The 15711-nt window shown below is 41.0% G+C and overlaps 1 protein-coding gene across 1 annotated transcript in view; it reads left to right on the top strand.

The window, feature by feature from the left end:
• The window catches only part of Col9a1 (collagen type IX alpha 1 chain), a 113036-nt gene that overhangs the window by 24877 nt on the left and 72448 nt on the right, over window positions 1-15711 (top strand). Inside the window, exons 2-8 of the mRNA XM_051152681.1 lie at window positions 2579-2625; window positions 4252-4356; window positions 4833-4881; window positions 5664-5737; window positions 6701-6778; window positions 6892-7024; window positions 13409-13805. Of these exons, the coding sequence (XP_051008638.1) occupies window positions 2579-2625; window positions 4252-4356; window positions 4833-4881; window positions 5664-5737; window positions 6701-6778; window positions 6892-7024; window positions 13409-13805 (883 nt within the window). The remainder of the gene's footprint in view (window positions 1-2578; window positions 2626-4251; window positions 4357-4832; window positions 4882-5663; window positions 5738-6700; window positions 6779-6891; window positions 7025-13408; window positions 13806-15711) is intronic.

Here is a 15711-nt window from a genome sequence, read left to right on the forward strand (position 1 = left end):
GAGGAACTTGAAGTGAAAACATGACTTGAACAAGCAGAAGGTCTCAGTGGACCACCACCACCACCACTACCATCCCAGCAGCAGCAGCAGCAGCGGTAGCAGCAGCAGCATTTTGGAGCCTGTTTGAATGCAAATTCTTGGACCTGCCTTAACTCTTCTGAATCAGGAGGTCTGGGGCTGGAGCCCATTAATCTGCTTTAAGCACCCTGGTGTCTGATTTTAATGTGGCTTTTGGCTCCACTGTTGGAAAAGAAGGCTTGCTGGTACTGGGAGAACCATGCTGATGGGCCAATGTGCGTGGTTTGGACGAAGCAAACAAGGCTTGGGACACGAACCAGCTGCTGTAAGCTTGGAGACCCACAGGCAGCAAATAGAGCAACAGCTCCCCGAAGCACGTGTGCTCTGGGAGGTGGGTGGGTGGGAGATTGATTTTTTTTTCTTTTCCATGGGGAACTGGAAGCGATCATATTTTAGAGGAAGCAAAAATAATACCCTGAAAAGCTTTGGGGTTGGCAAGGTTAACGTTGCCATGTTTGGGGCATTATTGTCCCACAGTGAGAGCACATTTATTTGTGAGTGATTGCACAGAGAAGTGACTATACCACGGAGCTCTGTTTGCTTGCTCTGAGTCTAGATGATTAGGCTGCAATTACAGGAACAGAACCAAAATAAGCAGATTTAAAACAGAGCTTTCATCACAGTGGAATTTCTTTACAGTAAAACTGAACCCAGCGCAGGACAGTGGGAGTCTTAGTTTTTGCAGCCCTCTGATGGTTAATCAGCAGCTCAGCCAGAGATTTCTACCATACACTTCAGGCTCTGGCTGTGGCTAATTTACAGCACCCTCACACAACTCACAGGGGCTACCAGGCACTCTGCATCTTTTACTTGGAAAGCAATGACAGATGAATAAGGCTTAAAGCCCGATTCCATTAAGACGCTAGCTAAAACATCCCTCTTTATTTGAAACCTATAAAGTAATTAAATGTGGCAATCACAACATCTTTAATTATTGTCATCGGGTTAGCATTACTTCATTCAAAGTCACATTGAAAAGAAAAGCAGGTACTCTGTGGAAACCAAGGAACTCACCCTGGAATTCAGTGAGTTTTGTGTGATGCCCCAAGTCCTGTTTCAGGAAGTAAACAGCACTGTGAGTGTCCACTGTGTTCTAATCCAGTGTGTTTTCTAACCATGACTTGCAACCCTTTACTGGCCATCTTTACTAACAAAGGAAGTAGAAAATAAGTCAGAAAATAGAGTGTAGCATATTTGCATGCATAAGTGCTATTTTCTGAAACTTTCAGTTTTGCATATGGGTGTAAGTTGTTCAAATTGGTTTAACCCCTCCCCCTCCTTCTTTCCTATGATATATTTGGTTTCCTCTGCCTAAGATCTACCGGCCTTCCTTATTCTCTTGGTTGTCTTCTATTCGTCTTTTCAGATGTCATGTCCCAGAGGAAAGATTTCCCTGTGCCTTTGCTGAGTCCATACTTGTTGACAGTCCTCTTTATGCTCAGTAGTGTGGTTTTTCAATCCCTGCTGGACTGTGAGCGTCCTCAGGGCAAGCGTGTTGCTTATCCATGCTTTTTGTCTCTCCAACTCCTAGTATGTATTTGGTAATACAGTTAGCCAATAAATATTTGTTGATTAAATGAACAAATGAAAGAAAACATATCACCAAGAAAGTTGATTGTCTGCAACAGAGATTCCTTACTTTAAGTTACAATGAATTGGTCTTATTTATAGAAAATAATTTTGATTTATAGAAAAGGAAAGAAGATATATATAATACGAACATACTGCATAGGATATTTGTGTACCGGGTAAAGAGTTAAGGATGGTGCAAAAAGAATTATTCTATATAAAATTGATTACTTTTGTCATGTCTTCTTACTGAATTTATGATCTGTTGTGAATAACTAAGTCTTCCTATCCATGTAGCTTTTCAGCAAAGAATAATTAGGTAAAGTAGGGGAAACAGCATTAAAGACACAAACAAACAAATAAACACTGCCCTGGAGAGACGGTTAAGAGCACTTACCACTCTTGCAGAGGACCTGAGCTCAGTTCCCAGCACCTGTGTTTGATGGATCACAACTGCCTGAAACTCCAGCTCCAGGGGGTCTGATGACCTCTTCTGGCCTCTGCAGGCAACTGCAGTATTGTGGAAAATCCTACACACACATGCTTAAAAAAAAAAAAAAAAAAAAAAAAAAAAAAAAAAAAAAAAATGAAACTTAAGGGCCTTTGACTTCAGGATACAACTTGACCCAGGCCAGCATAGTGTGGAGTTTGATCCTGCTTTCTGTGAGGATCGTAATGTCACATTAGAAAGTATAATTAATTAATGACAGATAAGATGGATGGAGCAGACAAAAGTATCTTTAAAGGCTGTATATCAGTTTTGTTTGTCAGGGTATATATTTTTCGTCTTAATTGAACAGTTAGCTTGCTATTTGCTTTAAAATAAACAGCCAGCCTGGGAAGAAGATGTGCCACTTATGAGCAGGCTTAGTTTCCTCTCGCTTCTTTCATCTTTTCTTTAAAGGCCTATTCACCTGCTTTCTTATTTTAGTTGTAAAGACTTCTTCAAAGGTGTGCTGGGAAGTTGCAAGCATAAAGGTGAGTTCTCTGAAACCTTTTGAAGGATTTCTGAAGCCCCTATGCGTGTAGGAAAATTGCCTCTCTTCTTTTGTACAGATCACAAATACAGGATAGAAATCCTTTTTGGAAAATGCCTTTCTCCCTGCAGATCTGAGGCTGGCTTGTTTCCCATGATTTCAGGCCATTAGGAAGCTCCCAGGAGGAACGCTGCTCCTCTTTTTACATAAATTTCAACTAGTTTAAACAAATAAGCAGGCCTCAGGCCATTCATCGTTGTGTTCTGAGCCGGGGCAGCTGCCTCAGGGACTGGGAATTTTGATGGAGAGCAGTCCTTGTGGCCAGCATCCCACAACAAGAAGAAATGGATGTTCCTCTCTGAGAGGGAGAGGGTACCCCTCAATGAGTAGGCCAGAGGGAAAAAGCCACAGAAAGAGCATGAACAGTAGCATTTTCTTGGTCAAGGTCCAAGTAGAGATGCTCCAGCAAGTTGAGAGAGGCCGAAGAAGAGAAGTTGAAATAACAAAAATCTGAGGGCTGGGGACATGGCTTAGTGGGTAGCTCTTTTATCTCACAAGTCTGGGGGCCGGAGCTTGGATCTGGGGACTTGTGTAATAGAGAGGCACACCTGTCTGATAGCTACCTGTAATCTCAGCACTAGGAGCAGGTCCCCAGTGAACTCCACGTTCAGTAAGAGGCCATGCCTCCTTAAATAAAGTGGTGAATTATGGAAGAAGACACCCAATGTCAGTTTTGAGCCTCTTCAGGGTCATATATATATATATATATATATATATATATATATATACACACACACACACACACACACACACACACACACACACACACACACCATCCTCTGTCACATGCAAAACCATGTGTACATATACAGGGACCAAAAATAAAACAAAATCATATTAGCAATGCTACTTGTTATATAATTAAATAAAAATTTAATGAGTTCAAAACATGAAAATCATTCAGTGATGCAAATGATTTACAGAGATAACTGGTCCAGCTGGCTCTGAGTGCCGGTGTGCATCTGACAATCGCATCTCCAAGATGGAGCCTGAAGTAGGAGATCCTGTGCTTGGGGGACAGGGCCACGGATCCTGCTGCTCCTTTTCCAGGGGTGCTTAGGTTCAGGAGGAGGCCTGTGCACCTATGACAGTGGTGTGGGCACACCATCTCTCGAGGTCCTGTTTTCCTAGTAATTTGTTCTCTGGTTGTTTATGAAAAATAATGTGCACTCCCAGGATATTCAATCCCATACTATTAATCTCAGGGTTTGAAAACAAACAAGCAAATGGCTTAAGGTCATATCTCATCAAGATTTCCTGTGGAGGGTTAGAGAGTTGATGACGTGCAGTGACCAGCAGCAATGATGCTCTTGGAGTGTCCCCAGGGTCTGTGTCTTAGTTCTCTCACCCAGCGGATAACAATGTGTATAGTCTAACTTCATGGGTGGTTGTGAGAATTGTATGCTACTTAGCCTGCAGGCATGGACCAGACAGGGAAACACAATGAACTATTGGCAGGACAAGAAGGATGCCAAGGGATGAGTTTGGTGTGAGCACTTTTATCCTTACCAAACGCATTCGGTTCCCCCAGTAACTGTTAAGGAAGTGTTTTCATCCTGTTTTATAGATAAGGTAGTTAAACACAGAGAGGATAATTACCTTGCTCAAGTTCGTATAACTGGTAGCCAGAAGAAGGGGTTTAAACCTAGTTTAACCAGGCAGCGAGGCTCCGGTGAGTTCCCACACCTCTGCCTCATAATAGGCAGCTTTTTTGCTGGATCTTGTGGCCACTAAAAGGCTGCATTGTGCCCTTCCAACAGCCTTAAAAGCTTCCACTATGCCCTATAGTGGTTCTAAAAGCTGTTACTGTGTCCCTATAGCAGCTTGATGTGTGTTTCTGGTCAAGTTCCCCACATCCTGATTTTTTTTTTTCAGTGAGGCTTTTCCCATTCAATCCCTCCTTCAGAGTAACCTTGTGAGCTATGAGGGCACACCCCTGGCTGGGGCTGAGCTTGCAGGCTGCCTCTCCCCACCCCTTTGCTTCGCTTCAGTTTAAAGAGTTCTGGGATGCCTCTGATTCCCTTTTTTTGCTTTTAGCCCTGAGGGGGGCAAGAAGGATCAAGATCAGGGCCAAAACTCTCAGTCCTAGAAGGATAGAGAAGGGGTCTTTGGGGGAGTAGCGACTCCCTGTCAACCCCTTCTTCACAGTGACTGTTATAAACCAGAGAGAACCTACTGGAAAAATGAATAACTGCTGGTAAGCCCAAGACTCCAGAGGGAGGTGGGTGAGGATTTTTGCAGTAGTGGTAGCATAAGCAGATAAGCAGAAGGTGAGAGACGGTGAGACCCAAGGGAGAGTCGGGGACAGAGACAGATGAGAATGTAGAGCAAGTAAGCACTGGAGATAGAAAAGGAGAGAGAGAGAGAGAGAGAGAGAGAGAGAGAGAGAGAGAGAGAGAGAGAGAGAGAGAAAACAAAGATAAAACAGAGCAGAGACAGCAGTAATATAGAAAGTGAGATAGTGCGATACCAAGTCAGAAATACGTTTATCCTTAGAATTTCTTTCTTTTTTTAATTTATTCATATTACATCTCAATGGTTATCCCATCCCTTGTATCCTCCCATTCCTCCCTCCCTCCCATTTTCCCCTTACTCCCCTCTCCTATGACTGTGACTGAGGGGGACCTCCTCCCCTGTGTATGCTCATAGGGTATTAAGTCTCTTCTTGGTAGCCTGCTATCCTTCCTCTGAGTGCCACCAGGTCTCCCCATCCAGGGGACGTGGGCAAATATGGGGCACCAGAGTTTGTGTGAAAGTCAGACCCCACTCTCCACTCAGCTGTGGAGAATGTCCTGTACATTGGCTAGATCCATAGAATTTCTAAGCAAGCCTTCAAAATGAAGACAAAGGCAGTGAGTAGTATGCCTCAGAACTTGGTTGCCTCCATCAGTCGGATGTGTCAGGTTTAAAATATGAAAGTATTTCCATCTAAAGGGATTCCTGTTTGGGTCATTTTTTCCCCTGTTCTCTCCTCTTCAGGAAAATCCCAGTTTTCTTCCTTGTATGCAGTTTTCTGGGACCCCGGGTAGCTGCAACTCCTAAGCGTCGCCCAAGTAAGAGCCATGGTTTATGGAGTTTGGAATTTCTCTTTGCCATCAGAAGCAGGCAGGACTATGACAAAGCAGGGCTGTGGTTGTGTGAAGACTGATTGTGCTTCCAACAGTCTTTCACGCGTTCTCTCTCTAATCTGCATTGGGGAGATTTTTGGATGGTTGGTTCTGTGTTCAATACTGAGCCTGGAAAGGGAGTCCCAACTGTGAGCCGGTGGGCAGGAAGGACAGCTTTAATTTCTCTATGGCACAGAGTGGTGCCTCTTTCAGATGCTGAAAGGTAAATAGTGAGTGGTTACATGGATGTACGGATATAGATAGGTATATGGGTGGATTTCTCCAAAGTACTGGGGTCAGGAGGATAAGAAGAAAATACTTAATGTACTTTCATGAGTAGGCCAATACTCAGCTCTGTACTGAAACTGTGTGTGTGTGTGTGTGTGTGTTAAGTCTAAGAAATCTGTTTTTAGATGAGTCTTATCAAGGTAGGAAGGGAAATGGCAGTTATAAGAACCCATCCCTGGTGATGTGATGATTTCCCCATTGAACTGGCTCAAGGCTAACTCTGTAATGTTATTGTAAATTTAGAATTGGTGATATTTGAGGACTATTTCTAGCCCAAACCACCAGAAGTTTTCCAAACAGGCTTCTGACTCCATGCCTGAGCAGCTCTGGTTCTAAACGGAGCAAATCTCTAACTCCTCCAGGCAGGAACAATTTTCCATCATAAATTATTACTCTAATTCCATGCCTCACATCCCTTCCCGGGAAAAGCTGAAGATGAATGAATCCTGATCACTGAGGCATTGCAATAAAGCCAAACACATGGCTTATATGCAAGCCTGTATAGCATTGTGTTTTAAGCAGTTGCTTGGTTATTAATAATGTTATTTGAATATTACTTAAAGTTAAATTAATTATCATCCTGCAGTGGATGGAGTGGGTGACATGATGTTGCTTTTGCAGGATTTCCTGCCAATTCCATTTCTAATGGTGGAAGTGAATTGTGTCCCAAGGTCAGGATTGGCCAAGATGACTTGCCAGGCAAGTAGCAATGTATCATACTGGAAATGCAACCTTTGCAAGTGTAGTTTATGTGGGAAGCGGATAGAACCAGTCTCACCTTCAACTTTTCCTTTAATATTCCCTTACATTAGGGTTTGACCTGATTTCTCAGTTCCAAATTGAGAAAGCTGCATCCCGAAGGACTATCCAGAGGGTGGTGGGATCCACCTCATTACAAGTGGCTTACAAATTGGGAAGTAACGTTGACTTCAGGATTCCTACGAGGTAACCCATCAAAGGCACTCTGTTGTCCTTAAATGCAGTTAGAAATGTTTACAGCTATTTGCTGTTAAAGAATTTTTTAACTGTTTGGTATCTCTTGGATTACTTTATTCTAAGAAGAAGGGCTTGGAGAACAGCTCAGTGGGAGAGAGCTTCCCTCACAAGCATTTGCCAATGGGTAAATCTCCAGAACTGTTGAAATAAAAAAAAAAAGCCCAAGGCATGTGTTCACCTATCAATCATCAGCACCCGAATACCTCTCTTCATGTTAGGTTTGTAAATTACCTTCCATCCCAGGGAAAAAGAAACAACAGTGAGACTATTATACATCAATTCAGGACATGTCCTTAGAATTTCGCTCTCCCTTTTTTTTCCTGTAATTTGTCTGGTTTTCACTGAAAGAATCCTCTGTGAAAAGCACCAGAAGTGAAGCATAAATTTAACCAGGAGCCGCAGTGTGGTCTGAAGGCGCACAGTGGAGCTGTTCAAGTGCCCGGTGCTGAAATAGACGCACACATTCAGTCTTAGGTCCTAGTGGACAGCAGACCATGGAAACACTGGCAGGGACACACACACAGCTTTTGTTTGATTTCTCTTTTTTCCCCCTTGGAATTAGACTGTAAAGTTTTTATAGCTGAAGTTCCATGGTACCTATGAGTTGTAATGAATGCCCTTCACTGAGCTAGGTTTTGTATCACCAGCATACCTTGTGATCAATGTGGTTATTACATGTTTTTGGAGTTTTTATTATTAGTGTATGATCATTGTACAGACCAATGGAGTTCATTGTATTTTCATACGTGTATACCATGGCCTCTACTGGTGTCTGTCTCATTTCTCCTCCCAAAATGTTTCTCATACACGTTATATCATATATGTATGATATGATATGAGTGTTACATATAAAGTGCTTTAACATTGTAAAAAAATAGAACTAAGATTCCTTTGGAAGATTAAAAAGCTAGCACTTCAATGGACATTAAGTTGTGTAAAGATAAAAAATTTAGCTACAATAATGAAAGAATATCCTACACAATTGGTGTATAAAGTGTGAATGGTTTTCAAGTTAGAAGAACTTTATATAATATGACAACAGAAGGTAAAATTCACATTTTATGCAGCATGTGTGGTATAAGAATGAGCACTGTCGTTTCAAAAATGTATTTCCTAATGTTACTCCCAACTTTCTCATGCCATTGTTACAAAAGGACATTATCTTGTTTGGTGTAGGAGGAAACAGAATCCTTGAAGTTTAGTTTGCTCACATAAGCAAGTTAAAGGCTTGATGCTTGCTGGGCAGGCTGAGAGCCGGACAGCAGCGTGGCTTTGGAGGCAGCAGTGCTTCCGACTGCTACTCCCCGTTGAGCCCGGACACTCACCCACATTTGGAAAGATTATAGCCCCTCTTCTCATCTTCATTTCTGTTGCTGTGATAAAATACTCCAACTGGAAGTAGCTTGTGGGAGGAACAGGTTTATTTGTCTTATACTTCTGGGTAACCCACAGCCCATCCTTGGGAAAAAACAAGGACAGCAACGACAAGCTGAAACCATAGAGGAATGCTACTTCCTGGCGCACAGGCACATGCTTAGTGACCTCTCTTCGGAGCCACCTGCCTTCTGAATAGTTCTGCCTGATGTGGGCAGGCTCTCCTGCATCAGTTAACAATGAGGACGATTCTCCACAGACATTTCCCACAGACTAATGCCTCAACTGAGACTCCCTTCTGAGGGGACTTTAGGCTGTATCAAGTTGTCAGTTAAAGCTATCTAGGGTAGGTATGAGAGCAGAAACTGGGTTATTTATTTGTTCATTTAGCTCACTGTGTAGATGGTGTCTTTATCTAAAGAAGTACTAGCTGACTTCTAAAATAAACCTCAAAGTTGTTGTTCCTCTTTTAATAAGATAAAGACATGACACAGAGTCCTGACCTAATTTTCCCTTCTGTGTTTGAAGCACAGTCGGGGTTGCCATTAACCTTATAGTTCAGAGACTGGCTGCCTGACTGGGGGCCATACAGGCCTCGGCATCCTGCTCATCTTTCCTGTTGTTTTACTCTAAGTGCCGAGAGGCTTCAGGGAGTAATACACACAGGCCATGACTGGAGCCCCACAGTCACCAGACTTAATAGGAGATGACGAAGGAAAGGAAGAAGGAGGCAGGAGGGACGATGAGCCAGAGCGCTGAGGGCTCGATCAGACTTCACTCTTAGCAGCGAGCTGCAGCATAGAGAAGAGGAGAGGGCACACAGGGGAGCCTTCACCTTAATGAATTCTTTCTTTTCATTTATTTTAAAATTTTTATTTTTCTTTGAAGAACTTTATATGAATATTGTATTTACATCATTTCTCTTTCCTTCTCTTCCCACCAGTTCATCCTGTTTCTCCCTCGCTCCCTCTCAAATTCCTGGTCTCTTAGTTTTTAATTGTCACACACACACACACACACACACACACACACTCACACACACACACATTTACATACTCACAGAATGTATAAATATAACCAGCTGAGTCCATTTAAATATATATATATATATATATATATATATATATGTTTTTAGGGTTTGTCACTTGTTAGCCAATTAGGCGATTCATCCACAGGAGAGATTGGTTCTTTCTCTCTCAGCAGTCATTAATTGTAGCCCTTCCTCTAGGTGTGTGGCCTTGTGAGATGTCCCCTATTCACATTGTCATGCCAACTGGTGTTGTCATTATTCAGGTCTTATTTAGGCAACGGTATTGCTGCGATTTCGTGGGTGCAGCTTTCTTGTCATATTTAGAAGACACAGCCTCTCAGCAGTTATCCTGACCCTCTGGGTGTTAGAATCATCCCAGGCTCTCTCCTGTGATGAGAGCTGAACCTTACATGTAGGGGCTGTGTAGTAGCTGTATCCATCTTGTGCACTCCGCAGTCAGTTCTTTGCGTTTTGACTAGGTGTGAATGTCTATAATGGTCTCTGCTTCAAAAAGAGGCTTCTTTGATGAGGAGTGAGAGCTATAGTCATCTCCTAGAGGAGAAAAACTCATAAGTGGTTGGCTAGGTTTACAGTACCAGGCGTAAACTCTCTCACATTAAGCGGGCCTTAAATCCAATTAGATGGCAATTGGTTGCCACCGATATATAGTGCCATTGTTGTCATCTTGAACTATTTTGTTATTCTGGTCATTGTTGTGGTCCATAGGCACCGCAGCTATGAGGACTATTGATTGCTTTTCTCCCTAGGCAGTTAGTTTGCATAGGATGTTGGAAAAACTCAAGGGCTATTCGTTAGGGAGTAGGCTTCCAGGTCAGGCCCCGATCAAGTCCTTCAAGGTCTGTGTCTAAGGTGTGTGGTGTCTTCAGCAATAGAGGCTTGTCTTCAAATTCTGAATGAAAACCAAGAGCAATGGCAACACCTATATTGTTTGGAGAGTCTCTTGACTCTCCTAGGCAAAGGAGGGTTTCCCATGCCTGGTACTAGGCTTTTCATTAAATAGTTTGTGGCTCTTAGGGAAATCATTATTGTGCACATGGCATAATTTCATTTAGACTGCAAATATATATATATATATATATATATATATATTGTGTGTGTGTGTGTGTGTGTGTGTGTGTGTGTGTGTGTGTGTATTTGTGTACATATGTTATATGTTACATATAATTTTAAGAGAAAATTTAATGTAATGTGATTCTCTATGTCTTTTTCAAACATCTAGTGTTATTTATCTCTCTCCACTGTATTTGCTTCCTATCCCTCTCCCCAGATCGTCCCATGTTTTTCCCAGTCCCTCCTTTATATCACTGGTATTATGCTATTTCCTTTTCTCAAGAGACTCTTCTCACCCTCCAGTACCATGGTTCTGTCTTACCTTTCTGGTTCCTACAGTTATTTGAGATTATAATCTCACACCTGAGAGATTCAGAGCAAGTAGCCACAAATAAAAAAGCATGAAACATTAGGTTTTCTGGATCTAGGTTACCTCGCTCACAATATTTTTTAGTTTCATAATTTACCTGCAGATTTTATTATTTATTTTTTTCCTCAAAAAAACCCCAAACTAAAAATAGATCTGTCATATGACACAGCTGTACTCTTTCTCAGTATATGTCCAAAGGGCAGATATTTGCTTAACAATGTCCACTGCCATTCTGTTCACACAATAGCCAGGAAACAGAAACAATCATTTGTTTGGATATGTCCTTTGACTGATGAATGGATAATGAAAATGAAGTAGCTATATACTATGGAATTTGATTCCTTTTTAAAAATTACTCATGCAAAACCTGAATGATAAAGAAGGAAAGGATTGGAATTATTCTTAGGAAACAGAATGAGATTTTTGTACTGGAGAATTTAAGTTCTGAGACAGTGAAAAAACATTCAGAGGCTCTTTATGGGAGGAAAATACACTACAAAAACTAATGGTAAATCATCATAATTTTAACATATTTATCTTCATAATCACTGAAGAGTTAAGAGACACGATTCTGCTTCCTATTATTCTTTACTTGAGGCATAATAGATTTCCATCTATAACTTCCATTTACAGGCATGTTTTTCTTTTGCAACCCTGACCTTAGCTTTCTTGGTATTAAGGCCATAAGCAAACATTTCAAGGCTCAAAGACTTCTGACTCACTTATTCAAACCGGTGTGGTTCTCCATTGAAGGTACTTCATGAAGATTGGAATACAATAAATCATTTATAGGCACAACTTCTTTTAAATTATGTATGCTGTCAGGTTTGCTTATTGACGGGCATAGCATATTTTCAAGAATGGGATGTCAGGTGTTTAATAACACACTAGGCTGAAGGGTCTGTGGAGTAGGTTTCTGAGACATTTAACAGCCTTCGGTACACCAAAAAGATGTAAATTTTATTCATATGAATAATGAGGTAAATTTCCTTCCTTATTCTGTTAGCGTACTAGTCTACTCTAAAAGATTATCAACATGGTAGCCATGGTTACATTTAGACACATACGGCCTTCATGTGTGTGGAAAAAGACACAGTTACCCTGGTGTGACAGCCCAGCTCAGAATGAAGTGTTCTACGAGCACTCCAAATGAGTATATTTATAAATAAAGAAGTTTAGGGTTCATTCTAGAGATTACTTTGGAATTAGTATAGTTCCAAAAAATTTATAAAATCAAAGGAAGGGTGACAAACCAATTTAGAAACAAAAAGTGTAATTAAAACAAGTGTCTGGAGTGATGTGGTTAGTTCTATTCTGGAAAAAGATGATGTTAGGTAGTTCTTTTGTGTTTCTTTTCTGCATTCCAATTTTTTCATTTTTTAAAAAAGCACAGGATAAAAACTTCTGTATGCTTTTACAAAAGTGTTTCAATTCACTAAGTGTCAGATAGATGAAATCAATACCCACTGAGATATTTTTCCTTTCCTAGTCTTCATTCTTTGTAAGAAGGGAACTAAATACAAAAGTGTGACCTGAGGGAAGGTTATTTGGATCTCTGGGTCTTAATTGCCTGTTTTTCAATTTTCTTATTGCGTAAACACATTTCAGTGAATTTTCTTATATTTAGAAGAAGATATGAAGAAATAACTTTGGAGGCTTTGAAAGCTGACATTTGCATGTAGACCCCTCAAAACTTGCTTCAACAGATAAGGAGCGAGAGATGAGGTAGTGGTCTATAGACCAGGATTGTCTTAGGGACACTGCTCATTCCCTTTAATGCAGTGAAGAAAGTGGCAATGCTGTAAACCTTAGTTGGTAGACTGAAGAAGACGGAATTGGGATAGGGAAGGAAGAATTGGGCATGCACACTGCTCCCTACACGTAACAAACGACCAGATACTATGTCGTACTTTGAAATCCCTAACAAAGAAGTCATTCCAGTTAAGAATGCATTTGATGTAGTTGGTTACTAAGTCTCAAAATGTTTATGTGGATCTAGAGTGGAATTTTTGAGAGTAGCGCAGAAATTAGGAAAATAACAAATAATTTTAATTATGTAAAAATTAAAACCCACTTTAACTAAATGGTTTTTTTAAACAAGCTAATGGAGTCCATTTAGACTTTAAATAAGCCCCTCTCTCCCTTTTGAAGGAAATGTTGCCATGAACATTTCAGGAATGTGTTTTTATGGCTGAGATGGCATTGCTGAATGAATGGTGGCTCTTTGGGTAGAATAAATAGTAATATTGTTGAGAACCTCCATTAGCTATAAGGGAGGGTTTTAAAAAAATGTGTATTTTAAGGTGGTGCATTAACGTACATGAATGATTGAGCTGTGAAGGTCTATATAAGATGTCACCAAAGAACAGATGCTGCATCATTTTCTCACACTGTAGCTTTTCAAAATAACATAAACACACAAAAAATGGTAAATAAGTACAAGCACAGAAAACAAGCTTTATATTTGCTATTTTCAAAATTTTCTTAGGCATTTGTATCCCAGTGGACTGCCTGAAGAATATTCCTTTTTAACTACTTTTCGGATGACTGGAAGCACACTGGAAAAGCACTGGAACATTTGGCAGATCCAGGATTCCTCAGGGAGGGAGCAAGCTGGCGTGAAGATAAATGGCCAAACAAAGTCTGTTGCATTCTCATACAAGGGGCTGGACGGAAGTCTCCAGACGGCAGCCTTTTCCAATTCGCCATCATTGTTTGACTCCCAGTGGCATAAGCTCATGATTGGCGTGGAGAGAACGAGTGCCACTCTTTTCATCGACTGCGTCAGGGTCGAGTCCTTGCCTATAAAGCCAAGAGGCCAGATTGATGCCGACGGCTTTGCCGTGCTGGGAAAACTTGTGGACAATCCTCGGGTTTCTGTTCCCGTAAGTATAAGATTACAAGATACCACTGCAACTGTAGCTGAAAATAAAGCCAGAAGGCTAACGCTCAGCACCCCAGACCTTTTTCTAAAAAAAAAAAAAAAAAAAAAAAAAAAAAAAAATCATTAGCTACAGTGCATATAATGAATAGTTACTCCTTTTGTAAAGTTTATTAAATACGTCACTCATTCAAAAAGCCTTCCTTGCCAGGTTGAGTGCCTTGTGGAATACAGGGTTTTAGTTAAGCCGATACCGTTAAAGTTAAGGTCCACTTGGAAGGTGTTACCCAACCCACCTGGAGCATGCGTATGCCTTTGAGACAACGTACAGAGAAACCCACACTAGTGCAGCACACCTCGATGCATGTGTATGCAACAAGTTAAAAATTTCACAGTAACATTAGAGACAAGTCATAAATACAGCTAGTTAAGGAGTCTGTGGTTTTTGGAAGCAATACGTTTTGAAAGAGAAGGATTTGAATTTGGGAAAGAAGAGAAGATAGTGTAAAAGACAACCGAGGGAAAAGGACGTAAGAATAATTGGGATGTATTCAAAAGTGTGGAGACTAGGTGATGTGAGTAATCTGTATGCACGTAAACGGAGTGTTTGTAGGAAGTGGGTGAAAGCTAATAACTGCGGCTGGTAAGAAGTAGTGTTGAGAAGTCATATGGTGCTTGATAAGAAAGAGTGAGATTATGGAGATGGCGCATGGTATGTATTTACTTAGAAGTAGGCCTTGTGTGATAGTGTGGGAGGAAAGAATTTCACAAATGGTTTCTAGTTTTAGTTTTGTGTATTTGTGTCTGGGCACATCAGGGTAGTGTCCTTGGAGTCCAGAAGAGGTCACTGGAGTCCCTGGTGCTACAGTGGCAGAGGATTGTCAGTCACTCAATGTGGGTGCTGGGAGCCAAATTCTGGTCCTCAGCAAAAGTACAAGCATTTAACCACTGAAGCATCTCTCCTACTTGAAGCAACGAATTTTAAAGCTCTACAGTAAGATGACTGTAGAAGTCCATTTATATGGAAGAAAAGCAGTTTGTAATGACATTATAGTTGTATCAGATAGCACCTTCTAGCTCTATGATTTTGAACACTGAGTAGCAATTCTTTAAAAAGTATTTTATTGTATTTTGACAGTAATTCAAAAACACAACCCTAGAGGGTAAGACTTCTTTTTAGGGAAATAGAAGAGGATAAAATTCAGCATAAATAAACTGCTGATGTTAATTTCTCTCTTCTACTGTATGGTGCTATTATATTCTAGTCACAAAGCCTATGTCATGGACAGTGACAAGGGCGATACGGTGGCTTTGAGCTGTTTCTGTGCACTTCTCTGGAGGGAAAAAAGGTTATCAGGGATCTCAGTGATGGAATTGTTCAAATCCCTTGTTTTTACAGGAAGAGTTATGATTAGTGTGAAAGTTGGTGTGAAATTTCTATATTCTGTGATAGACAGGGAGCAATTTGTAACTGCCACATTACTGTTCTGGCTTGTAGACTCTCGAGAAAGCATTTCTTTCTCTAATGAGTCATCACACCTCAAGTGGCCGGGTTAGAAAGCTGATGTGGTCACTGTTGTGAAATGCTCCAATTCTGTGCAGCAGGAACTTTGCAAGGGCCCTGGAGAGGTTTTGCAGAGCACAACCTCCGTGATGCCAGTGCCATTTCTGAACACAGGGGAGGGAGAAGAGTTCTTAGTGCCTTGAAAAGCTGTTGAGTGCCACTTGTTTAAAAAATGGATTTTCTGACCTTAAAACACTTCAAGATCTTCTCATTCTGATTTCTGGGTGCTAGTAAAGATGCCTTTAAATTGTTTTATTTCCAGAGAGAAAACTCCCAATATTTTGTTACTATATATGCCATGGCCAGTTGTAGATTTTCTGATAAGTCTCACACCACAGCACAGACA

This window comes from Acomys russatus, chromosome 11 (assembly GCF_903995435.1).
Source record: "Acomys russatus chromosome 11, mAcoRus1.1, whole genome shotgun sequence".
Classification (NCBI taxonomy): domain Eukaryota; kingdom Metazoa; phylum Chordata; class Mammalia; order Rodentia; family Muridae; genus Acomys; species Acomys russatus.